This window comes from Daktulosphaira vitifoliae, unplaced genomic scaffold (assembly GCF_025091365.1).
Source record: "Daktulosphaira vitifoliae isolate Bord-2020 unplaced genomic scaffold, ASM2509136v1 Scaffold_1, whole genome shotgun sequence".
NCBI lineage: Eukaryota > Metazoa > Arthropoda > Insecta > Hemiptera > Phylloxeridae > Daktulosphaira > Daktulosphaira vitifoliae.
The window spans coordinates 42,185,356-42,211,203 of NW_026099572.1; the positions used below are offsets into that span (position 1 = coordinate 42,185,356).

Here is a 25,848-nt window from a genome sequence, read left to right on the forward strand (position 1 = left end):
TTTAAAATGACAACTTTTTCACAAAAAATTAACTTTTTCAACTTAACTTTTGAAAATGTTCCGGAAGGTCTGACACTTTTATATATATCTTAAATTAAAGCTAATGTAATGTACTTTTATTTGAAAAAAAAAAAATTTGACCTCTGGACTTGTCTTCACGGCGTAAATGGCTACCAAATGCTATTTTCGTGTGAAAATTTTCGATTTTTTTTTTATATTTTTAACTTTATAATGCTTATACTTATTGAAAAATGTATGAATCAATACAATTTTTTTATGAGAAATAATATTTTTTAATAATCCCTTTTTTATTCGACTTACTATATCTTAATCAGGATATTAATAAGGAACTAGCAGATCATGTAGCTTTTGGAATAATTCAGTAATTTTTTAAAATTAAACACTATCTAAAGATTTGCATCAAAGTGTTTTTTTTTTTATAGTGATTTTAATCACTGTCAGATATCATTATACTTGACCCAACTATGTCACATTCCCAATGTGCCGTGAACCCACTGTGCTGGATTTTTTTATTAACGTTAATGTCTGTTTTCACTATGAAAACAAAATAAAGTCGATTTGGTTGCGGTTTCGGTTAAAAACTGATTTAAAAAAAACGGTAGCATAGTATGGACGTGGCATAGTTGGGACAAGTAGAGATAATGTCTGACAGTGATTGAAATCACTACCATAAGAAACGCTTCAATGCAAATCTGTAGATAGCTTTTAATTTTAATAAATTGGTTGATTATTTCAAAAGCAAAATTAATTTTTTTTTTTGAACTTCTAGTACATAAAATAAGTTATATTTTAACATATATTTAAAAGAGGCAGTGTTCTCGGAACATTTTCAAAAGTTAAGTAGAAAAAGTTATACTTTTTATACAAATTTTCAAGTTTACAAGTTTCAAAAAAGCTTTTCTTAATTTTGAAGAGGCAAAATAATCAAATTAAATAAATTTACAAGTTGGATTCATGTAAATTTTATGTTTATTGGTAGACTCATTACTATGGCAAATTCTTAAAAGGTATTTTAAAATAAACAAACAAAAATAAAATTTAAATACAAAAATAGCATGTTTTGTAACTATAGCTGAGAAAATGTAGCAACAGACAGGAAAAAATACACATCATCGTAAAATTAATATCTTCTCAGATTCGCATCGAAGCTAAAATTATGACTAGTATCCGTTTTGAATTTAGAACAGTTTTGAAAAAAAAATCCATTTTAGAAATCCGTTTTGAGAATTATGCGGGGTTAGTTTCGGTTAAAAAAAATTGAAAAAATGGATTTTAATTTATTAAAATAGATTTTAATCAGTTTTTAGAAAAACGATTTCAGTTCGTAGAGTTAATAAGTTCAATATGAATAATTGAATGGCTGGAACCGTTTGATTTGTTTACGGTCTCGATGTCAGTTTTGGGTTTCAGTTTAAAATAATGATCGGTTTCAATTATAATTTAAAAATCGATTTAAATATATAACCATTTTTGATAAATTATCATCAGTTTTAGAAACTGGTGTTAGGTTGTATGCGGGTTTGTCAATAGATTCATCCACAATTGTAGATGAACCGTCCAGTTCCTTTTAATAGATTGTAATTTAAATAAAAAAATAAAGCTCTTATTTTATCATAAACACTACAATATATTTAATTTTTGCCAATGGTTGCACTGCTTTGGGCTTGCCTCCACTATCTCCTATATTTACTGTGTGCATGGGTACATTCTTGTTGCAAAATCCTGTTCCTCCGCAGTATTGTTGGATGTCTCTATTTTGCTTGGAGAGTTACTTAATTTATGATTTCAGGGACTTGAAAAACGACAAGGTAATAAATATATTACTTGAAGTATTTCGTGTAATTGTCGTCTTGAAATTTAATCATTTAAAAAGTATTCGTATTTATATGAATCTTGTGTTTGATCAATTTTTAAAGTTGGTATGTGAGGATAATGCAAACTCATAAATAAAAATCGTATCATTACTTCCATTTTATATTAACTTATATTTATTTATAGTAAGTTTAAACATTTAAATAGATTTATTTGTTGAACTACATAGAATATTAGATTTTCAGGACGAGGGTAAATTTTATATAAATTTAATTAATACATTTTTGACTGGTTAAAACTATATAATAATTTAAAAAAAATTGATCTCAAGTTAATTTTTAATAAAATAATATCAATAATTTTGACATATATTTCAACAAGTAAAAACAAATTTGACTGTAAGATTTAATTTAAATAAAAAATTGGGTAATTATTTTTTTAAGTTAATAAGTATTTTAATAAACTGTAAAACATTGATTATAATATAATTGTAAACTTATTTACTTGTTCTTAATATATAATTAAATTTCATGACTTAAAAATTATAAAACTCAATCAAATTTTATTAAATTGAGTATCTAATTATTATATTCTTTCTTAATAGATAAATAATACATTCATAGATTAAAATAAGTATTCTTTTGCTAAAACAAAAATAATTTTTATGAATACCAAATAAAAGTTTATTTTTAAGTTAAAGGTAAAGTATTAAAAAAAGTTTTTTTTTAAATTATAAATTAAAAGTTCCATCTATCATAAATTGATCTGAGTCAAGGAAAAACAATTTAAAAATTCTTTGCCCACCTTAACTAATAGTTTTAGTAGATGTTATTGCGATCAATTAATTAGTAATAATTTTTATTTTAATAACATTTTGTTTATTTTAAATGTTTGTATAGGTATATTATTAACCAATAACAATGAAAGAACGCTATCAAAAACAGAAGTTTTTAAAAAATTTTGGGCTACGTCCGAATAAAAATTTTAGGTATTATAAAAATTTATTAATTTTAATAAGTTATAAATAACTGAAGCCTTTTATTAAAAATTTTGTTTCACAGATATCATGATAACGACGATTCAACAATCAATGTAAGTAGAAAAAACATTTTTATCAGGCAAAATTTAAAATTTTTTTACCTTTTTAGATATGTGATCGCGTTTGTTTTTATTATTATGATGATAATTCTGAAGTGATATGCCGTGGATGTTTTAATAACTTTTCATCTTGGTTAGAATTTCGAAAACATTTTACTTCAACCTTTTGCTCTACTACCAAAAGTCACTATAAGTTTAATACATATAATGATGTATATAAAAATTATAAATTAAAAAAGGCAAAAACTAAAAAGAAGATAAATGATTGTTTAAGTGCAGCACACCTAATGGATTTTGAAACTTTAAACACTCGTAAAACTCGTAAAAGGTATTTAGAAAATACTTATTATATCATAGTAAATATTATATAGTTTAAATGTAGACATAGGAAAAGCTCTGTGCCAAATTATAAGAACTTTTTTACAAATGCTTTTTTTTGGTTTTTAAATAACACATAATGATAAGTATATTTATTTAAGAAAGAAATAATTATAAATAACTATTTTAAAATTATCTTGTTTAAATGGTGTTAACAAATGTTTTTAAAAAACTAAAGCAGCAATAATAATAAAATTTAATGATTATGAAATTTTTATACGTCCTTTAAAAAAATAAGAAAATTTTTGTTTAATATTTATACAAAAGCTACAAATTATATGATAATATTATTAGGGATGAGTGTAACCATTTAGTTTTATCTGTAAACTTTTCATACCAACGTTTGTAAAAACAATCTTTTTTTTGAAAAATATATTTTTTACTTTGTCTTTATTAGATCCTGAAAAAAATTTAATTAAGTCTTTTGACTATAACACTATCAATATGAAAAATGTTATGTTTTTAAAATTTTTTTATTAAAATCTCAGTCAGATTGTAATTAATGCCAACTTTTTTTTTGTGGTAAACTAAATATATTGGATTTTTAAATTATTTTCTTTTCTTTGTTTGGATTAAATTAACATGTAAGGTTTCTATAAAATGAATATATTTTTTTAGATGTTATATCAATACTAGAGTTACTGAAAATAAGACAGCAAAATCAATTTCTTCAATAGAAGATTCAAATACGGATTTATCACCTTGTAATTTATTTGAAAAAGAGACTTCAGAAAATTTCAAAAACATTTCCCTTGAATCAATTGAAAAACCTTATTTTAAAACTGAAAATAACTATAACACCAGTTCAGACTTCAATATCATAAATTGTACAACAAAATGTAATTCTAATGAATTAACAAATCAGTTGATTCTATCTACAAAGAGAGAAATTAAGGATGATTCATCCTTATCTTTTGATAAAGGAAAGACTTTATCTTTAGGTATTTCAAATATTAAAAAGAATGAAAATTGTTCTTCAAACTACCAGTATTTTTGTGTTATTTGTGATGAACGGTTTTCAAGCAAATGTTTACTTACTGTTCACCAAGTACAACATATCAAGTCTGATCGTAGTAGTTATGGAGTTTTTATGGCTGCATTAGCCAGGTCTGCTTAAATTTTTAAAAGTTTATCCTAGCTCTATTCCCCATTAATTTAATTATTTCATCTCGTGAGAAATAAAAAATGCCAGGATTTTATTTTGAAAATATTCTATTAATAATTAATTTAATGTAGTTTGTTTTGTTCATCATAAATTGTTTTTGTAATGATATTTTCCCTTTATAAATTTGAGTTCCTCAATATGATGTTAGCCTACTGAATGTTTTTTTTTTTTGTGAACAGTATGTATTTATATTTATAATAAAATAGATAAGTAACCTAAATATCAACAAATCAATCTTTTATTATATATTTATTCCTTTTAATCAAATTTTTTAAATAATTGTTTTTTTTGTATTAAATCCTTTAAAAAAAATTTATATCATTATTCAAGTTAATCATAAATAAGATTAATGATAAGGTCTTATAATTACAACTGTATTTCATTAGAAGTAACCATAGCTTATTGATACTTTAGTGAAAATTTTTTTGTTATGAATAGTGAGTTGAAAGAAACAACTATTTAACTATTATATTTTGTTATTTTTTTTTATAGATTCACCATTTTTTTTAAATATATAATTTAAATGTATTACATTGTACCTTACATTTTTTTTTACATAAATGATACAAATTTTTTTATATTTTTTTATTTTAATTGATCTCCTTCCTTAAAATTTCCAAGGAAAATAACACACATATATATAATTATTTATTATAATTTCAGTAGTTTAAGTAGTAACTTATTGTTTAGTAAATTGGTTGTAATTATCTGAATAATTTGCTTAAGAATCAGAGGAATATATCAATCAAAAAATTATACTTCATTATTTTTAGAATTATGTGATTTTAAACATATTTTAACTAAAGCTCTAACTTCTAACTATAAAAGTTCTATTGTTGTAATAACAAATTTATAAAAAAAATAGATGAATTTTTTTAGAAAAAAACATTTCTTTTGGTCGATATTTTATTCTGATTCTACACCAATGAAATATTACTTAGTAAAAAGAAAATGTTCTTACGCAACAATGTAATATTTATTTTATTTGAGTTTTATAGAAATTTACATGAGTTTATTATTATTTAAACAATATGGAAGTATAAAAATTAGTTATTCTAGAAACCAAAGCTCTTCCATATGGCTAGATAATGGTAAAGCATAATTGACAGGTTTTTCAAAAGTTAAACTAGCTTTTTGTACATCACTTTTGTACTCGTCAGCAATCATCTGGAAAATAATAATAAAAAATAAAATTATTTAAAAAAAAATGGTAGAACAGCACAGTGTGGATGTAATAAAGAAAAAGATATCAGTTAGTTGATATAGAACCATTTGTGAATATCATGTATTTAGTCGGAAAAATTGGTGAGATATAATTTTTAAAGAAATTATTTACGGAAGTTGCACGAAGAGAACGGAGGATTGAAGGAGGAAAGTCAAAAGAACACGTTAAAGTATACACTATTGAAGCTAGTGTGAGGGCAAATAGAGGACAATAAAATAATTTGGAGTGTGGCTTGTAAATGTGGCAGATCATGGGTGACGGGGAAGAGCAGCATAGTGAGACCAAAATTGGCAGTGATTTAGGCTCGTAGTGCCAACAATTACTTAGTTTAGAGTATAAGGACTAGATATGATTGTTAGGGGTAAAGAGGTCATAGGAGAAATTTATTAGCAAGCAAGTGACAGCGGATTTCGAGGAGGGAGAGGAGCACTCAACAAAAATACTTTGGCTCGGGGTAGACTAAAGAACATCAAGAATGCGGGTAAAAAGGAATTTAGTTTTTTCCTATGGGTATAGGAAGCTGAAGAAAATAAAAAAGAGCCGCATTCAATTTTAGCGCGGATAACCGATTTAAAAATGAGAAGTAATGAGGAGGGATGTGAGCCCCACGATGTTCCAGTATACAGCATAAGAAATTTGCCCAGCGGTGGAGAGAATGAAACAGAAATGTGGAAATCATCTCAGCTTAAGATCTAGTTTGAGGCCTAAACGAAAAACGCAATAAAAAGGGAGGGGGGAGGGGTGATAATCCCATAAAGAGTAATTATGAGAGAAACAGACGGTAAGCGGTATGCATTTGAAGAGAGTTAGAGAGAAGGGTAAGTGAGTTAAGGGCATTGTGAATGTATATATGAGAGAGAAGGACAATATCGACGGCATAGAAAAGTGAACATTTTGCATTAGAGGTGAGGGAAAAGCTTATTTTGCACAAGTAAATATTAAAAAGTAGAGGACTAAGGTAGCTGCCCTGTGGGAGGCCGCGGTAGGAGGTGCGATTTAATAATAAGCCGGAAGGTGAAGTAAACATAAAGAAACTATGTAAAGAGACGTGAAATAAAATTACCAAGTAGGGGGTATAACATCTTATGTTATGTTATGTGAAAGGAAAATTAGAATAGGAATATGCACAGAATCGAGAGCTCATTTGATGTCAACAAAAACAGCAGGACAATAAAATTTATCACAAAAAGTTTGTAAATACAGGTCGTGACAGTAGATAAACACACTCCATGGTGCACCGCTTCGAAACTTGTATAAGTATGTTATTAAAAAAAAAAAAAACCAATCAAGGTGGTTCTTGATAATATGTTCGACTACTTTCCAAAGAGCAGAGGAAAGAGCAATCGGACGAAATGCAACGGATGCTGAGTTAAATTTATGAACAGGTATAACGTTAAAATTACGTCAGGAGTTAGGAATAACTCCTTGGGGCCATAAAGAATTGAGAATAGCTAAAAGAAGTTCAAGGTAATGAGAAGGGAGATGTTTTAGAACTAATGGAGAAATTCCATCCAAACAAGAGGTGTAACGCGAATAGATCGCATAGGAAATTTCATTGAGTGTAAACGAAGAAGCAAGAGAATGGAAAGGATGAGAATTAAGAAAAGAGTTGGGATCAAGAGTAGATTCTTCCAAGGAATAGACGTAGGGAGAACCACCTTACTACAAAAGGGATCAAACCATGATTTGTTAAAAGAGTCAGTTTTATATACAGTTTTTAAATTTTTTTGGTAATAACCCATGTATTGGACAGGCTAGATAAAGGATTAAGTGAGAAACAGAAGGAACGCCAGGACATAATTTTTGCCTGTTTAAGTGTTTTTTGAACAGAGAAGCGTACCCTTTGGTACTCAAAAAAGTCGCTTAACAGATCTAGATGATCTATATTTTTTAAACACTTTAGTGCGTTCATTGACAGCGTAGGTACAAGAGGGAGACTATATTACTGAGGAGAGAAAGGACTTTTTATTTTTTTTAATTAAAAGAACGGACAATTTAGCGACTTTAATAATTGTAGATACAAACCAAGTCTTCGAAGGGTGAGGAGGAGGAGAATTCAGAGGTGAAAATGGTCATTTAATTTTGAAATGATGGCCTATCAACATTCGAATAATTAAATCTGTTAATTGTGATGGATGAGGAAGAGGGTGAAAGAATTTGTGTGGGAGATAATAATGAGAAAATTATAACTATCATGTGAGCAGTCTAAGTCAGATCACGAGAAAGAGAGATGAAATGGTAATTTAAGATATATATAAAAGTGTCAGACTTTCCGGAACATTTTCAAAAGTCAAGTTGAAAAAATTAATTTTTGTGAAAAAGTTGTCATTTTAAATCTCCCCCTGTGGGCAAGTAAAGGGTCAGATATAAAAAAAAATATACCAAATGAAAGGTAATGATATCATGCATCTATATAAAAAAAAAAAATTGATTTGGTTATTTTTAAAAAAGTTATGGAAATTTTAAGTAAAAAAAAAATTGAAAAAATTTCGAAAATTAGTGATTTTTAAATTTGTAATTTTTTTGGAGGTTTCCCCCATTTACGGGGAACGAGGGAAATTTTTTCAATTTTTAAGGGTAATGTCTTCGACTAGATACGATTTGTGATCTTTTGACGTATCTTTGAAAGAAATCCGTTCGGTGAGAGCTGAGAAAAAGTGGTAACAGACACAAAAAAAAACACATAATAGTAAAACCAATACGTTCTCAGCTTCGCATCGAAGCTAAAATGTTGTCAATTAGTTTAGAAGAAATAGGGTTAATGTGAATAGTATGTATATGGGAGGCAATGGCTGCGCCGTCAAAACCGTCGATATGACAAATGTTGAACTGTGAAAGAGAAACACGTTTGTTTGTAAGGAGCCAAGTTTGAGATAGGAAAGGAAAGAACATTTATTGTTAGAGAGAGAATAGAAAGATCGTTTATTCTCTAGGAGATTAACTTCTTACGTTCAATTGAAGAATGTTGAAAGAAGGATAGTTAAGATTACTGCTTAAACGTGTCGTCATTGTCAGATAAAGGATAGTGGGTGTTTATTGATGAAGACTCGATAATTGATTAAAGTATTGAAGGAAAAGAAATTAATTTAGGATCGCGTGCAAGTAGCTGAGCGATATGTTGCGATAAGCAGGCAATCCAGTTGCGGTTATCCAAGTTTATATTACGATTTTGGAACATATATTTCAAAAAACTGTCATAAATTGAAATGGGCCTAGGAAAGTTATTCGATAAAGGAGGAAAGTGAGGAAAGTTGAGTTTAATTAAATTTTTGTTTGTGGCCATTAATTTTTTAATGTCCTTTTGCACAGACCACTCACTGCAAGATCTATCCGTCACAGGGTGATTAAGTTTACAAAATATGCACGAAGGAGAAGTGGTTAACTTGACGTTACAATTAGATTCAGTGTGGTCAAAGAGGCCGCATTACTGCAGTGCTCCTTACTGCGACAGAACTTGAGGGTGTGACCAAATCGAACACTTTCGACAGAAGAACGAATACTCAGAGAAACATCAAAAATAACTTTATATATTGATAATTTTAAAGGAAGCGTCGCTGACAAAAATTTAAGTTCAACAAAATTTGAGGAAACATGGTTGTTATCTTTTTTTGTATTAATACATCTAAATGAAACAACTTTGACTGATATTCATGACCTTCCCAAAAGTCTTTTTCAGAGATACTTTTGTCTAGATGTATGATTACAATACTATATAGTAAAGTACTAAAAATATTTGTAAAGTAGCCGTGTTCAATAAGAGAACGGGAGGTAAGGTAATTTTTGGCGTTATTAACCGAATCAAATGTGATTTCAACACGTTTAGAACCGATAGGGTTGATGATAAGAATACCAGAAAATAGTTTGGAGAAAGTTTTCCGGAAATTGACTGGGTGAAAATAGCTTAAGTTATTATCACCAGAAGTAGAGACAAGTACATTAATTAAGTGTAGGAAAGCATTAGGGAACATTAAATTGCCCAACTGTTGATGTATTAGGAGAATCGACATAGAGCGAGTTTATGTTTGAAGTTGGGGAACCGGGTGACGTTACAACGATGACTTCTGGTGAACTGCAATCCATGCTGCTAATTTGAGATGGGAATCATTAGAATCATTAAAAATTGATTTACCGTAGGATTTTTGTTTAAAGGCCTAGTTGGAGATTTAGAGCCTTGATTGCTCTTACCAAAATTACGTGAATTATCCGTGGATATTCGTGGGTTGGAAGTTTGCAAAGTGCTTCTACGGTGCAATAGAGTGGTACTGATCACCTCCTTCTGGATTGCATCCAGAATCCCGGTGAGCACCGTAAATGTGCCTAAAAGGCGAAACACTGGTTTCAAAACTGGTAAAAACACTGAATAAACACTTAAACAGAATAGTACTCTAAAAATAGGCTGGAAACTACAAACGTATACTAGATAAACACGTTCGTGCAATGCGATTGATAAATCGTAACTGAATATACAAAATATAATTATAAATATTTCAATTGTAGTATTTATTTAAACACCAAGAGTTTCATTGATATGACTACTATGATTTTTATTGAATTGAATTATTTCGATAATTGTACAAAAAAGTTATAGCAAATTTAAATAAAAATAAAAACGGTAATTTTACAGCTTACTTGTAAACTCAGTTCATCAGGAGTTTCACTCTTGTAAATAATAAGTAATCAGTATACTTACACTTTCATATGAATTTTCTAATAATTCTCCCATGTCCCATTCCATCTGTGGTAGTTTTTTAAACAAAAAAGTAACAGATTTTGATACATTTGGTAAAATATGTTGTTTAAGTGACACAAGTTCCCACAATGAACTATCTAATGCATTTGATTTTAATGGATCTTTTTCATCAAATATATAAGGATCTGATGAAACTACATATAAAAACATTTTATATTTATTTAAATTATACATAAGTTATAATAAAAAATAAATTATCACACATACCAATAGAATTATCTTGGATCATAATTTTTAGTGATGGATGTCTAATAAGTAAGTTTCCAATAAGTACAGCCATTATTTTAATATCCATAGGTGGAGCAATTAATGAGAGCCTTGCCAAGCGTTTAATGAAAGCAGCAACTAAAAGTTCTGGCAAATGTCTAAATTAATAAAATAAAAAAAGTAAGAAAAGAAATTTAATATCTTTACTTTATCATAACTATAATTATAATAATACAATATAAGAACAAATGATTAAACTTTGATACTTACGTTGATCTTAAAAAAATATCTGTTAAATAAAATAGTCTAGTTTTATATCGATAATTGAACATATCTGTTCTAAAAAAGTTATACAGCTTTCCATAAACATTGGGACATTCTCTGAAAAATGATTGTTATTAAAACCATTTACTTTATAGCATTTAAAACAATTTATAACATATTACTATTGTTTAAATGTTAAATTTGATTTAATATGTTTTGGATAAAATGTTTGTTATGAGTTAGTACTGTAGACCAAGCTATTATACTGATGTGCAGGGCTCAAAAGTTGATACACTTTACTTTTTGTTAAACAAACTAAAAATAGACCAAGTAATAAACAATTCCATTTCATTAGGAATTTCTATATAAGAATGTTTTTTTAATTTTAATTATGTTTTTATAACAATTTTTTGAAATTTAAAAATAAATTCAATAATTATGAAAATATATGATTTTTTCCTCAAAGTATCAGTTAGGTGTAACATTTTGAGAAATGGTTTATTAATATTTTAAATATTAATTAATAATTATTTTTATATTAATATTAAAGAATTTAGTTTAGTTTATTGGTATCAAGCATAAAAAAAAAACCCAGCACAGGAAGGTCGTGGCACAGTGGTGACATGGCATAGTTGGATCAAGTATAATGATATCTAACAGTGATTAAAATCACTATAAAAAAAAAAAACGCTTCGATGCAAATCTTTAGATAGTGTTTAATTTTAAAAATTGGTGGATTATTCCAAAAGCTACATGATCTGCTGGTTCCTTATTTCTTTCCTGAATGAAAAAGGGATTATTAAAAATATTATTTCTCATAAAAAAATTATGTTGATCCATACATTTTTCAATAAGTTATAGCATTATAAAGTTAAAAATGTAAAAAATAAAATCGATAATGTTCTCACAAAAATAGCATTCNGTTAAAAATGTAAAAAATAAAATCGATAATGTTCACACAAAAATAGCATTCGGTAGCCATTTTCACCACGAAGACAAGTCCAGAGGTCAAATTTTTTTTTCCATAATAAAGAACATTACATTAGCTTTAATTATGTTATTTTTTATATAAGATATGTGATCTTAAGATTGCTGTAAAAAAATATTAACCATTGTACAACATATTTTTTTATTTAAACATATAAACTAAATAGAACACAGAAACAGTAGATCAGGAAAAATAAAAATATCATTCTAATAACTGTATCATAAAAAATAAGTTATTTTATTTTTACGATTTATGTAAAGCCCTTATTATAGCAAATATTCCATTAAATAGTTTCAAATAATGCCTTGAAAATTTTTTACAAAAACATATAAATTAATGTATTTCTATAGAATCCTCTTCATGAAAAATATGTTTCTTTATTTTACAATGAGGCTATAAATAAAATAAAAATGTATTGTGAATTTCTTTAGATAAAACGCACAGAGGTAATATTATTACTAGCACTTTAAAAGTAGGGATTCTTGGGCAAATATTTTTATTTGATTCAAATGTGATTGAAAAAGTTGTATAAAATTTGTTGTCTGTAATTGTCATTCATTAATTATATAGAATATTAAACATACACTTATTGTGTAATGTAAAAATATAGATTAATTTGGAAGTTAAATTTAAATGTATTTTAATTAGTAAGAGAAAAAGATAATTTTTTTTTTTTATGTTATTTTAATTTTAATTAAATTAAAAAAGAAATATGAAGTCATTATTTTGCATATTTCAAAGTGTTAAATCATTATTCCTCATTTTGAGGTTTATTTTTTATTTTTTAAGTTTTTTGTTTAATAACTAAATATGAACTCATACATAATCTATTATGTTAAAATTAATAAAAAGTGTTAATTGTTTTATATTAGATATGTACAAGGCATTCTCTGTATGTTGAAAATTAAAGATATTGGTAGTAAGCACTTTAAAATTTATAATAAAAGGTAAAATTTTTGTCCGACTTATATATTTAAAAAAATTGTTTACTTTTTTAAGAAAAATTGATATTGTTATAAAAGTAATATTAATATGAAAAATTATATTGTTGTCAATTATTACTACTTGACACTTAAAGCCTTTTCTTACCATGGAACCCTTACCTATGAGTAGCTTTATTAAAAAACAGTTTTATTACTTACAAATTATAATCTTTTACTAAAATGAAAATTCCTTGTAATCCAAGTATTGCTATTGGTCCAGCTAGATAAATAAAAATATACTTTTAAGTAATTTTTAAGTCGTAAAATTATTATTCAATATATTAATACTAACGAATATCCATAGAAGACATGAGAAAATCTACTGTTAATACTGGATTTGTTAAATTAACTAGCATTTTCTCAATTAATAGGGTCAACATATCTCTTCTTATTTTATTATTTATAAGCATGTATGGTCTCATCTCTTCCCAAACTGTTGTAGCCCATGATTTTACTTGGTCACTTTGATATTTAAATATAGGCCTTCCTTAAAGTAAAATAAAAGTATAAATAAATAATTTAATAAAAATTGATCACACGTGGATAATATAATTAAAAGCTAACACGATATTAAATTTAAATAAATTGATGAAATATTTTAAAGTATTAATAAAAAAAAAACATTACTAACTTGCATTGTAAAATAATAATTTTTGTTTTTTTTCCTGAGAACAAGGTATTTTAATACTTCCCATTATGTTAACAAAAGTGAAAATATTTATTTTATTTTCATCCAATTCTTTTACTAACGATGCAAAACATTCCCATGAATAATAACAAAAATCTAAATATTCAAGATATTCAGTCAATATGTCTTCCCATTGAATATTATCAGAAGTTATCATACACAGATAAATAGCCTTAAAAAAATTTAGTTTTGATGAAATTGAAAATAATAGATCTTTTGTTAAATAAAAGTATAAGTCATATCAAAGTTCATTGAATTAAGTTTGAATAGATAAGTATACCTTCAAATGCTTAGTAGGGAAATAATATTTCTTCTTAATAATTTTGTCAGTAGGATTTTTGATTTCATTATTAAACTTTTTTATTAATAATTTTAATTCGCTCATATTCATTGTTTGAAAAAAATAGTGTAATATAAAATAAGTGTTATAAATTATTGTCTATTAATATTAATTAACCACATAAGGCAATTAAAATTGAAATAACATAATAATAAAGAAATAGAACAATAAAATAAATAATATATGTTAAAATTAGAATTTGAAGTATGAAAGATTTAAATTTTAAAGTAATTAAATATTATTGTTATCAAGTTTTTCCGCATGCTTATAATCAAAAAATAAATAGTACATTATTGTATCTCACGTGTATATACAGTAAATAAAAGAATGGATAGGTTGTTATTGTACTAACACAAGATATCATATGTTGGGAATGAGGAAAAGAGATAGACTTTATCATAACGCTATCTTACTCTAGCAAAGGTTCTTATCTTATACTATCGATGCTTGTAAAACATAGAATTAATAATCTTAAAACTATAGGAGAAAATTATTTATAATCTAAAAAAAAATATCAAATAAATTTCTTTATTATTTATACAAAGATTAATTATCTATTCTATATAAATAACCCTTTAATCGATTTATAAAATAGATAGCAAATAGATAACGACTTGATAACATGCAGCATCGCCCAATAAGAAATTTATTGTTGGTGAAATAAATTTAAACATTTTAAATCTATTGAATAAATTTCTTATCGATAATATTAATAATTTTAAAACCAATGTTAAATTTTTGAGAATCATGAACTGTTTTTACTTTATTATTTATAAGGTTAAAGAGTATATTTGACAAATTGTTACACTTTTAAGTAGTTCAATTATGTATGATTTTAAGTTCATAGATTCAGTCTAATATTTTTCTTAATAATTCTTAAATGAGATACATCGTGATATGAAATATAATTTATTTTAATGATCAACTTAATATTTTAAAAATTACAGTTAATTCAAAAATAGGAAAAACATTTTTAAATCATATAGCTCATGTTATAAAATAAAATACTTCTTTTAGAAATATGATTCTAATTCAAAAACATTTTTTTATGTTAAATAAGTATTCAGGTAAATCTTTAAACATTTCTTTTTGAATTTTTTAAGTCATCAAAAATGTTTACACTACATTCTACATATTATATGACCATTTACCCTCTTATTAAGTTGTATGAAGAGTTTGTAGCAAAACATTATTTATAGAAAACGGATATTTTGTTGTTTATTGAAACATAAAATTTTAACACATAATTCATAACAACATAAGATATAAATAAAAATTTATTTATTGTAGTAACTAACTGTTATAAACGAAGCTCAACCAAAAAATTGTGTTAGCTCATAGTTTTTAGTCATGCCATTTAATTTACTAGAATGCTTTTTTTATTCATGCTTAATAGATACAACTTGAATGTTTTTATTAATATTTCATTTTGTTTATTTTAGGATACAACTCAAAATTTTATTTAAAAATAGGTACACGATTTGTTTATCAAATAAATACTAAGAAATTTTTAAAAACAACCATTAATTGTGGCCAACCTACTTATGAAACACATCCTCATTTGTTGTGTAAAAATGAAGTAAGTAATAATTATAATTATAATTTATTCCTAGGATAGGTTTAAGATTATTAAAATGAATAATGATTTTTGGTAACATTTTCCACAATTTAATGTTTCTTGAACTTACTACGGTTTTTTATAGTAGTATTCAAACATTATTATTTATAATATATTAACATATTTTAACAAAGAAGTTTCTTATTAGGTCTAAGTAAAGTAATTGTAAATTCATTTATTCTCTTAGAAAATTTAGCAAATTTTATTTTAGATTGGAAAGTTCTGGTTTTTATACTTGTTACTATAATATTAAATAAGTTTAAAATAAACTTGTGCATTTATAGAAAAAAATTTATTCACAATCACACTTTTTTTGATAAATGGAATAAAAATGTAGTTAAAGTTTATTAGGATTGAGATATTTTTAATAGAGTAGTCTTCAAAATCAACTTAAAATCGACTGAAGGACTCTATGAAACATAACATAAACTTTCTAAATTAATTATTTTGTTAAAGTGTTTATATTTAAAACATTTCATTAATTTGAAATATTTTTTAATACGTTTCAGTGAAATATTTCAATTTCTTTTGTTTCATGATATTTTAAATCACTAGCTAACTACCATAATATAACTTCTATAATCATACGTTTGAGTCCTATAACCTTATTAACTTTTTACTTTTTATAAAAATAACTTTTAATTGAAGAATTTCCAAATAGTTCAGTGTATGTTAAACATTTTTGAAAAATTGTTTTTACATGGATTGGTGAAACTTATTATAGCTTTAAAATTAATGTACATATTTTTTATATAGGTGAACATCAAGTGTTTTTAAAATGAATTGAAAGATAGCATACATAGGGCGATTTCAATGGAATTCATTTTGCTTTTTTGTCTTGCAAAATTTGTTTCTTTAGCATACACCGATCTCTTTGAAAGGTTTCAGTTATTAATTTGTGGCTAATGTGAACTAATTTATTTTCTTATTTTTAAAATTTTACATTAAGTGACTTATTTTATCATATAAAAACTAAAGTTTATCTTTTATATTATATGAATGTAACATATTTAATTAATAATTTTTTTTTCAGGTTATTCCAGGAATAAAAAAAGAAGAATTTTTATCTAGACAACGCAGTTTAATGAGATCTGTAGTAACCAGAAAAAGTGATGTCTATCATATACTAGTTATACCATCAGCTGTAAGAAAATACATGTCTGATCATATTCCATATCCATTTCGTCAAAATTCTGATTTCTTATATCTTAGCGGATGTCAAGAAACAGATTGTGCTCTTGTATTATTTGGTGATTCAGACAGTAACTTTTCATCAACTTTATTCTTAAAACCACCTGATCCTCAAGCTGAATTATGGAATGGCCCTAGTTCAAGTAAGTCATATCAAGAAAAATAGTATTATAAGTTGTATTTGTATAGGAAAATTTTGAAGTGATTATCATTTAAAATTTATTACTATGCACTATTTACTATTTTTGATAAATTTGTCAAAAAAATTTGGAATTTTTTTGGAGTTAGAAAATTATTATTGAAAGAATATTCAATCTTGTAAACTATTAATTTATTATTTGCTTAATACGTTATACAATGTTTTTCAAATATTTTTGATAATATAGTAATTTTCTGAGGATATTTTTTAATTTTGTGTTGTATAAAATAATCATAATTTTAACTGTATGTATGTGTATAATTAGGAGCTGATGATGCCTCATTTATTTTTGGAGTCACAAATGGTAAAATTTTGCCTCAGCTCTCAAGTTTCTTAACCAATAAGATTCAAAACCATAAAAAGTGTGTATTATGGTATAATCAGAAACAAAAAGTGCAGAGTTTTGTTGATAAAACTGTAAATAGTGTTGCTCTTGAAAACAAAATCTATGTAAGATAATATGTTTGTTGTTAAATCAATAAGTTAATTATTATATATTAGCACAGGTTTTTGAGTGTTTAAAATTTATATTTACTTTATGTAATTAATGTCTAGATTTTTTTAAATAGATAAAATTTATGAATTCATTTTAAATAATGTGTGATAATTAAAAATTTTCATTTACATATGATAATTTTTAGATTAATGATTCATTAGACAATCATTGTCACAAATTACGGTTGTATAAGTCTTCATCAGAACAAAAATTGATGCGAAAAAGCTGTCAAATAGCCTCAAAAGCTTTTATTAAAGCTATGAAATCAACAAAACCTGGGTCTACAGAACATGAACTTTATGCTACAATAGATTACGAATGTCGAATGGGAGGAGCTGAATTTCTTGCATATCCTCCTGTAGTAGCCTCTGGTATCAATGCTAATACATTACATTATATTGATAACAAACAAAAAATTTCAAATGGAGAATTGATTCTTGTTGATGCAGGTACAAACAAATTTGTAAATAATTATGGATTATTTAATTTTTTATTATTTACATAAATATTTTCTGTAACATTGTGTTAATTTTTTTAATGATTTTATGAAAATTAAATTAATTAATTATTTTTTGAAGCTGTAGAGATTAATTTTAATTTATTTATTTAATCTTCTTTTTTACAAATTTGCAGGGTGTGAGTATCATGGATATTCAAGTGATATATCTCGTACATGGCCAGCAAATGGAAAGTTTACTGATACCCAAAAAACTTTGTACGAGGCAACATTGAGTGTTCAAAAAGACTTGATAGAGATGTGTCATGCAAGATCTTCTTTAGATGCATTGTATGATGCTATGTGTTATAAACTTGGTAAAGCATTATCTGAAGCGCATGTATTTAAAAAAAATGTTCAGGATCCCAAAGATTTGGCAATGGTATATTAATTTTTTTAATTATAATAATTTATCTATAAAATTTAATTAAACTAAAGGTTTCTAAATTTTATTTTTTACTATTTGCTAAAAAAAAAATTTCATCAACACCTCCCTTGATGAAAAAATAATTGTTACACTTAAAAATTATTTTGTGCAGCCAAAACTTTTGGTTTCCTTTTCTGAATTGTGATTGTAACTCTTCATCTGTGGTCAGTTCCATTAATTCTTCTTCTAGTTTATTTTATTCGTATCTATATTTATATATATACCAGTCGGGTATGTTTATTATAAGAATATCCTTAAATTATTTGATAAAGTTGTAGTGCAAAACTTTCAAGTTTTGACAAGTAGTTACACCTTAGTTACTTGTTTGCTCTATTGACAGATTTGGAAAATTAATAAAATTCTTTCATTTCCAAATTTTGTACGTACAAACCTAAAAATAATATTTTTTGTTTATATTAAACAAGGACTATCACCTTGAAGCAGTATATTTGTTTTATTAATTTTTATAATAGATCAGTCAAATAAGCAATGCCATTTCTAAATTTAATTAATTTTTTTCCCAAAATATCATCTCTGGTCTTTTAAACTAATATAGAATCTCTCTTGGAAGTTGGAATATAACCCTCAATTAAGGTTGTAACCTTCATAATGCATCCTGAATAGTTCTAATGTCCACAAAATAGAGATATCAATTTAGGAAGCACTGAATTAAATTAATCTTATTGTGTTGTATTTTGAAGTATTAGTAATAATAATAGATCTATTTTATTTATTTTTTAACGGATTTCTAAAAATAACTAATTCTTTAAACAAACTATAACTTTTAATACTTACAAAATCTATTCACTAAGATGAATTTATTTCATAAACAATAAACTTATATGAATTGTGTTCAATTAAACATTTTTTTTATAATTCATACATTTTACTTTTTAGATATTTGTTAATTAAAAAATGTTTAGTTTGCTGATTTAACTAATTATTTCAGTGGTATTATTCTTTAATTTAAAAGTATAGTAAATAAATGTGTTATTATTCAATAACATTTATTTGCATAACTAATCAAGGAGGATAGCTACAAAAATAAAATTCAGGCTAAGTGCGTGCTATGTATATATATATATATATGATATGATTTTGAGCCTCAATAAGTAAAAAGGAATAACTGAATTCTATTTTCATTTTTCGAGAGGAACTGAAAAAATAATGATTTTTTCTTAATACCTAATTGAACAAAATTATTGAATTTTTTTCACATATCAGTTTAATTTAGGTTATTAACATATTTTTGAATATATATTAGCTCATGATCAATTTTGATTTTGTAACATAAATGAAATGTTGCTTCCATCTAACCTTATAATGAAAATAAAAATCACTAAGATTAATATTAAAACAAAGATTATTGAACACCTCAATTCACCAGAAATTTAGAAGTATTGTGATAATGTATCCCATTTTTGTCAAAAGTGTCAATTACACTTTTTATCTATTAAAAGGCTTAGTAAAAAAGTGTATATGTTTATCTTTTGTTCAATCATTTATTTTAGCCTTAAAAACCATCATTTTCTTAGAAAAAATGATATCTCATTGTTTATATTTAAATATTTTAAAGAAAAAAATATATAATTTGAAATAGGTATTTTTAAAGTGCTATTTTTGTAAAAAAAAATTTAATGCAGATCTAGAAATGTTTTNACATTATTTATTATGCAAAAAAATACTATCTAAAACTTAAAATAATAATATGACTTATATAAAATACCCGTACCAAAAACGCAACGTTCAATTATATTTATACAAAATGATATTCAATTAAATTAGTCGATTTAGAATTTAAAGCGGGCCGTATTCAATAGCCACGCGGGCCGGATACGGCCCGCGGGCCGCCGGTTGCCGACCACTGGTATAGATGAATTAACTTATATTTTATTATTATTATAGTTGTCAAGAACATTATGTCCACATCACGTCAGTCATTACTTAGGTATGGATGTTCATGATACTGGCACTGTAAAAAAAAATATTGAGATTGAATCTGGTTTTATATTCACAGTAGAACCTGGTAAGTTTTTAAGAGGTACAATACTTTTAATAAATTTTATGCTGAAAAAAACATTTTTGAAATGAAAGAAATTCTGTTTTTTAAATTTTAAGCATTTCTAAAAAAAAACTGTTTAGTATAAAATAAATGAAGAAGATGTGAAAACAATAGGTTATCAGTCCATTTTGATTTTTTTTTCTTCAAATTTTTATGGGAATTTAAGGCATGTTAAATGAAGAATTTTTTGGAATTTTTGTTATATTTAAAGCTATTTTATAAAAGAAAAATGTCTCACTAATAATCATTTTTGTGGTATAAGTGAATTTTTTTATATTAACAGATTTCAAAAAAAAAAAAAAAATTTTCAGAGTAAAATCAATAGTTTTTAAGATTATGTTGATGCTAAATTATTGTATTTTTTAAATTACCATTTTCTATAAAAATATTAGTTTATTGAATAAATTTTTAGAGTATTTTACACTTGACCTGCCCTGTAAATATATCTCTGACATAGTCATTTTAAATAACAAAATATAATTAAGATTTTTATATTTAATTGCATACTCATAAGGACATTTGTTTTGTAATATTCTAAAATATTGTATTATAGCCAATTTAATTTAATTAAATTATAAATTTATGTTATATATGTATAAAAATTGGCTGATAATTATATTTATATTTATGTTCTAGGTGTTTACATTAATCAGAACAACAATTTTGTTCATGATGAATTTTTGGGTTTGGGTATAAGAATTGAAGATGATATATTAGTAACAGATAATAGTATTGAAGTATTAAGTGCAAATTGCCCAAAAGAAGTGGAAGATATTGAACGAATAATGTCAATCAGTAATAATTGAATAGTGATAATAATCTAGTTCTTGTTAAATCATTTTAGTTGAGTTACTTCTATCATTTTACTTTTGGATGTTCTATAAATTTTATAATCAATTTTTATTAAAATTTTGGCTGTGTTTATTGTGTTAAAATAAATAGTTAAAATGTTGTCTTTTCCTAAAATAAACTATTATGCCTTAAATTAAGAACCCTAATTGTTAAAAGATAACTATCAAGTATTAAAGTAATTTAAATCTTATATTTTATTTTCACAACTTTTAGTGGATACATTTGATGTTAACTATAGCATCTAAATATTGTAAAAATGTACAAACATTAACAAATTATTGGACATTGTTATAATTAAAGTGAATTAATATTTTTATCAAATTTGACATTTATCAAACAGGTTAATTGACCAGTAAGCTAAAAAAGAATAACAAAATAAATAATAGTTGACTATTATAATTATATTTTGCATAACTTAACAGAGTTTTTAAGAATTCATAGTAGCCAGGAAACAAATTTATCTGAAGATATTTTACAGATTATTTAAATCTGTATCTAAAGCTGTAAAATGGATTTGAACCCTAAAATCATTCTAACACAAAATTTTAAGGATGCAAAAGTAATCACTTTTACCAATTGTTACAAATATTTTAATATAGTATAAAGGGAAAAATTGTAAATTTGCGCAAAGTTGAAAATGATGAAAGTTTAGAATTATATCTCATGTTTACTGCCGGAGACCAAAATAATACAATTTGATTTCTTTTATGATCCAAAAATACATTAATTAAAATTTGTACTAAGAAGTCCGAGAAAATTTTGTTTTAATTGATGGTATTTATGATGTACATATGTTCAAATTTAATCTTAAAAAGAAAAGTTTTGGTTTTAAACCACAAAGTGGATGATATCAACATCGTCCAAATTTTTATAAACATGATTTTTGGTCTATTTTACTTTTATATTTTACATTTCATCATTATTACTTTTTTTTGCCTATTTTTTTATAATACTACTACCGTTATGTTCGGCGGTTTCTTTTGAGGTCTTTTTACTCAGATTTATAATTATCATCATTTTTTCAAAAATAAAAATGTTTTCATTAAATTTTATTGAATCAACACTATCCAAGTTATTGATCAAAATGATAATAATTCGTCAAATTTATTAAATAACTTACTTTACTTAAATTTCTTATTTCCTCCGTTCTTTTACTTTGTACAATTGTATTGAAAATTTTTAAAGAAGTCAAGCATAACGGTAGTAGTAATTTGACCAGGCCCGCATTTAGGGGGGGGCATTGGGGGCATTTGCCCCGGGCGGCAAATATCTTAATAGGTATACAATTTTTAAAAATTAATTATTTTTATTTAATTTAAAATTTTTTCAAACAGAACAATTTATTTTTATGAAACAAAAATATCTATTTCTAAAAAAAAATATTACTTTATTATTTTCTAATTTAAAACGTGTACAAAGATATAAATGTAAAAGAAGATATATCAAAGCTGTATAACAACATATACTACAGTTAGTAGTTAGATAATAGTATTGATTATACATAGTAATTTTTATAATCAACAGCACTATAAATAAAGTAGGCGGCAATTTATTTGATTCATGTTTTTATCTAATTTTAACAAAGTATTGATATTTTCTCCCTTAAACTGGTTTTATGGATGTCGTCGGCCGTTGATAGTCGATTATTATTGGAATACTAAGAAAGTTAAAACACAATAATTTGTCTCATTTTTCACAAAATTACTATCTAATAATGTCACACTAATAATGTGTTGTGTACAGACAGCTCATTGTGTTTAGTACTCGACTACAAGTGACCGAGTTAATATGTTGAGGTGTTTTTTTTTATTTGTATATTTTATTATTTATTAACGTATTAAAATGAGAGATGGCAGAAAACGTTTAAGTGGAAGTGCTTATAAAAAAGTTGCTAAATTAAAATTAGAAAAAGAACAAAAAGTCATTTCTCAAACCGCAAAATTAACTTCATTTTTTGGCAATCAATCTCCAATTCGCCAAGTGAAATAGAGACTACAGCTGAACAGATTTTAAATGAGTCTAGTGATAAAAAGTAATTTAAAAATCAAATGTTAACTTTTGTACGTTATTTCAGTTTTATATAAATGAAAAATTTTATAATTTTTTAGTGAACATCCTCTACATAGTACTTTTGAAACCATGGCAAATGAAAATCAATTAATTGAATATTCGGAATTATTAAATACGCCAACTAAAAAACCCAATCCAACACTTTTGGGGGGCGGCAAGATTAAGTGCACCAGGCGGCAAAATTCCTAAATGCGACCCTGAATTTGACGAAATAGATAAAAAAGTAACAATGTAGGAGAAAAAAGTAAAGTAGAGTAGAAAGATAGACTAAGAGCCATGTTTATAACGTTGATAAGGTTGACATCTAACCATTCTGTAATCTGTTTTTTTTATATAAAACAACATTTTTGAGCTTGATGGTTTTATATCTTATTATTGTGATTTTTGGGAGATATCATATTAAGTACTGTAGTTAAATTGGGAATTTTAATGTTCAACGTAAAAACTTAATATTTTTTAGTTATTTTTAACAATATATTACTTAATTTCTAAAATTATTTTCAATTTTTTAATCAAACTTTTATCAACAGATTTATAAATTAATATTATTTAAAAAAATGATATCAAGTTTTTCAGTTAAATTTTTGTACACATACGTTGATAACTAGGCGTTTAAATTTAAAATCATTAAAAAATGTATATTTTCATTCGTACACTTATATTAAATAACAGATTTTGGTCTTTCAAAAACTCGAGTAATAATTTATTTGGCACTCCATAAAAAATAAATCGTTTTTTCCGAATTAATTTGAAAAAAAGTTTTTACTCGCAAAAAGTTCAATACATCTCATTTTTCCTACTTTTGAGCCCTTTTGAATTTGACGATCAGTGAAATCGCACTTGTTAATTACATTTTAAACCGTCATTGCTTATATGATATATTACGTAAAATTTGATTTCAAGGACAAAAATGACACCCGCTGGGCTTTTCACAAAGGCCTTAATAAAAATAAGCATTGTCATTTTTTCTAAAACAAAATAACTTTTTCATTAAATTAATTAGTATTCTATTTACCAAAACATTTCATATTAGTAGTGCAGAAATTACTATTTTGCTGGTTTTTTTTTTCACTAATAATTAATACATCAAAAGATTGTAAACAAAAGTTTAGTATTTTCATTCATTGTCTCTAACATGATGGTAACTCAATATATTTGAAAATATACTAAATTAATGTATTATTGTTTATTATCATTTGCTTTATAAAGGATTAAAAAACAATAACTAAACGACATAAAAACCGGTCTCTATCTTGGGCGAACGCTGTCTTCGTGGGAAGATAGCTGCCATGCTAATCGGAGGACGTTTTGGTGGTGGCAGTGAGACATCATACCGCGGCGCTATGTTATACATTTTTATTCTATTACCATTATATTTTAAGTATTATTATTATTTTACTCTGCGCTTCTCTATGACCCTACTGTGAAGCACAAAACCGGTGTGAGAGTGAACACACAACCCAAGTCAGGTTTCTGATATCGAACGGTTCGCACGTCTTGGTAATTTTTGTTTATACAAATAAAATTATATTTTTGAAAAAAGTTACTTTTACAGTGGACTCGTTTAACGAGACATATAAGTTTTTCGTACATAGTGCGTGTGTTTTGATTTTTCCGTGAAGATCAAAGTTCTTTTGTTGGTATCTTAGGGTAAGTTTTTATTATCATTTTAATAATTAATTTTGGATATTTTTCTATAACTATAGTTATCTTGAGAAATAATTCAACTTTTATCAATTTTTTCTAAAATTTAACTTGTGATAATTTTTTTGGGGAGATGTTGTTCAGGTAATGAGTTTCAAGATTATTAGGTAAAGAATATCATTTATATAATTAAGTACATATTTCTTAACAAATTTAAGGTAGTAGTCTGTTATGTCAAGAGTTTAAATTAAAAATTTTTATCCTACATTAGCTATAATGAAAAGACGGACTGCTTAATATTGTAGAACAAATCGAGGAATTCATGAACAACTACTTTTATGAACTTGTAATACAAGTATAAAATATTAATTGTGGAATTTAAATTTAAATTAATAGTGTTACAATAATTATTTCATAAAATTAAGAAAAAACTCAAACAAATTGCCTGGAAACACATTAAGTACTTTCCCGCCATTTTTACTTATTTTTAAATTCACGCGCGTAAATTAATACAAATGTCTTTTAAAAATGTATATCATTATTTTTTCTCTAATGTTTTTCGTTTAAAATAATTTATTAAAGACTTAAGCACTAACAGTAATTCTTAATTTTTTAGATAAGAAAACTTTTCTGATATTTAGTTTTCAAGTTAATTCAACAATTAACTATTCTTTAAATCTTATCTATGTTATGGTATTTATAAATTTTGGTTAAATATTATTTTGTTATGTAATTCATAAGTTATATGAGTTGTCAGTTAGATCTGTTACTCTGTATTTAATTCTTAAATATTTAACGATTAAACAGGATTTACATAGATTTTGGTATGATAAAAATTTAAATACTTGATCTAACTTTAACAAAACTTATTTTC

General features: G+C 25.3%; 4 protein-coding genes across 9 annotated transcripts in view; 3 read left to right on the top strand and 1 right to left on the bottom strand.

Annotated features, from left to right (window-relative positions):
- The first annotated feature begins 1,690 nt into the window (after positions 1-1,690).
- LOC126895064 (uncharacterized) lies at positions 1,691-4,916 on the top strand. Of its 2 annotated transcripts, none has more exons than XM_050666532.1 (5): positions 1,691-1,829; positions 2,733-2,821; positions 2,895-2,925; positions 2,982-3,259; positions 3,928-4,909. In XM_050666532.1, exons 2-5 carry the CDS (start codon positions 2,754-2,756, stop codon positions 4,424-4,426), a joined length of 876 nt encoding a protein of 291 aa, XP_050522489.1. In that variant the 5' UTR covers positions 1,691-1,829; positions 2,733-2,753; the 3' UTR covers positions 4,427-4,909. The 2 variants fall into 2 exon arrangements, with proteins under 2 accessions (XP_050522489.1, XP_050522490.1); XM_050666533.1 differs by lacking the exon at positions 1,691-1,829 and adding an exon at positions 1,861-2,018 and having other exon boundaries at positions 3,928-4,916.
- A 520-nt stretch (positions 4,917-5,436) lies between these two features.
- Positions 5,437-14,173, bottom strand: LOC126895060 (nucleolar complex protein 4 homolog B). The gene is made up of 8 exons (XM_050666526.1): positions 13,860-14,173; positions 13,523-13,751; positions 13,184-13,378; positions 13,051-13,111; positions 10,927-11,037; positions 10,657-10,814; positions 10,390-10,583; positions 5,437-5,641 (listed from the first exon to the last, which is right to left on the bottom strand). Exons 1-8 carry the CDS (start codon positions 13,968-13,970, stop codon positions 5,525-5,527), a joined length of 1,176 nt encoding a protein of 391 aa, XP_050522483.1. The 5' UTR covers positions 13,971-14,173; the 3' UTR covers positions 5,437-5,524.
- A 401-nt stretch (positions 14,174-14,574) lies between these two features.
- Positions 14,575-21,332, top strand: LOC126895057 (xaa-Pro aminopeptidase 3-like). 4 transcript variants are annotated; one of them, XM_050666521.1, is made up of 9 exons: positions 14,575-14,696; positions 15,362-15,498; positions 16,294-16,418; positions 16,571-16,871; positions 17,193-17,377; positions 17,569-17,872; positions 18,057-18,301; positions 20,252-20,372; positions 21,045-21,332. In XM_050666521.1, exons 4-9 carry the CDS (start codon positions 16,622-16,624, stop codon positions 21,212-21,214), a joined length of 1,275 nt encoding a protein of 424 aa, XP_050522478.1. In that variant the 5' UTR covers positions 14,575-14,696; positions 15,362-15,498; positions 16,294-16,418; positions 16,571-16,621; the 3' UTR covers positions 21,215-21,332. The 4 variants fall into 4 exon arrangements, with proteins under 4 accessions (XP_050522478.1, XP_050522477.1, XP_050522479.1 ...); XM_050666520.1 differs by lacking the exon at positions 16,294-16,418; XM_050666519.1 differs by lacking the exons at positions 14,575-14,696; positions 16,294-16,418 and adding an exon at positions 14,827-14,986.
- Positions 21,333-24,744: 3,412 nt separating this feature from the next.
- LOC126900680 (organic cation transporter protein-like) overlaps positions 24,745-25,848 on the top strand; it is a 42,432-nt gene continuing 41,328 nt past the window's right edge. The window contains exons 1-2 of one of the 2 annotated variants that reach the window (XM_050676589.1): positions 24,813-24,830; positions 24,874-24,980. The gene's annotated coding sequence lies outside the window, so the exon portion shown is untranslated. Of the gene's footprint in view, positions 24,981-25,848 lie in introns of both variants that reach the window. The other variant, XM_050676580.1, reaches the window with a different exon arrangement.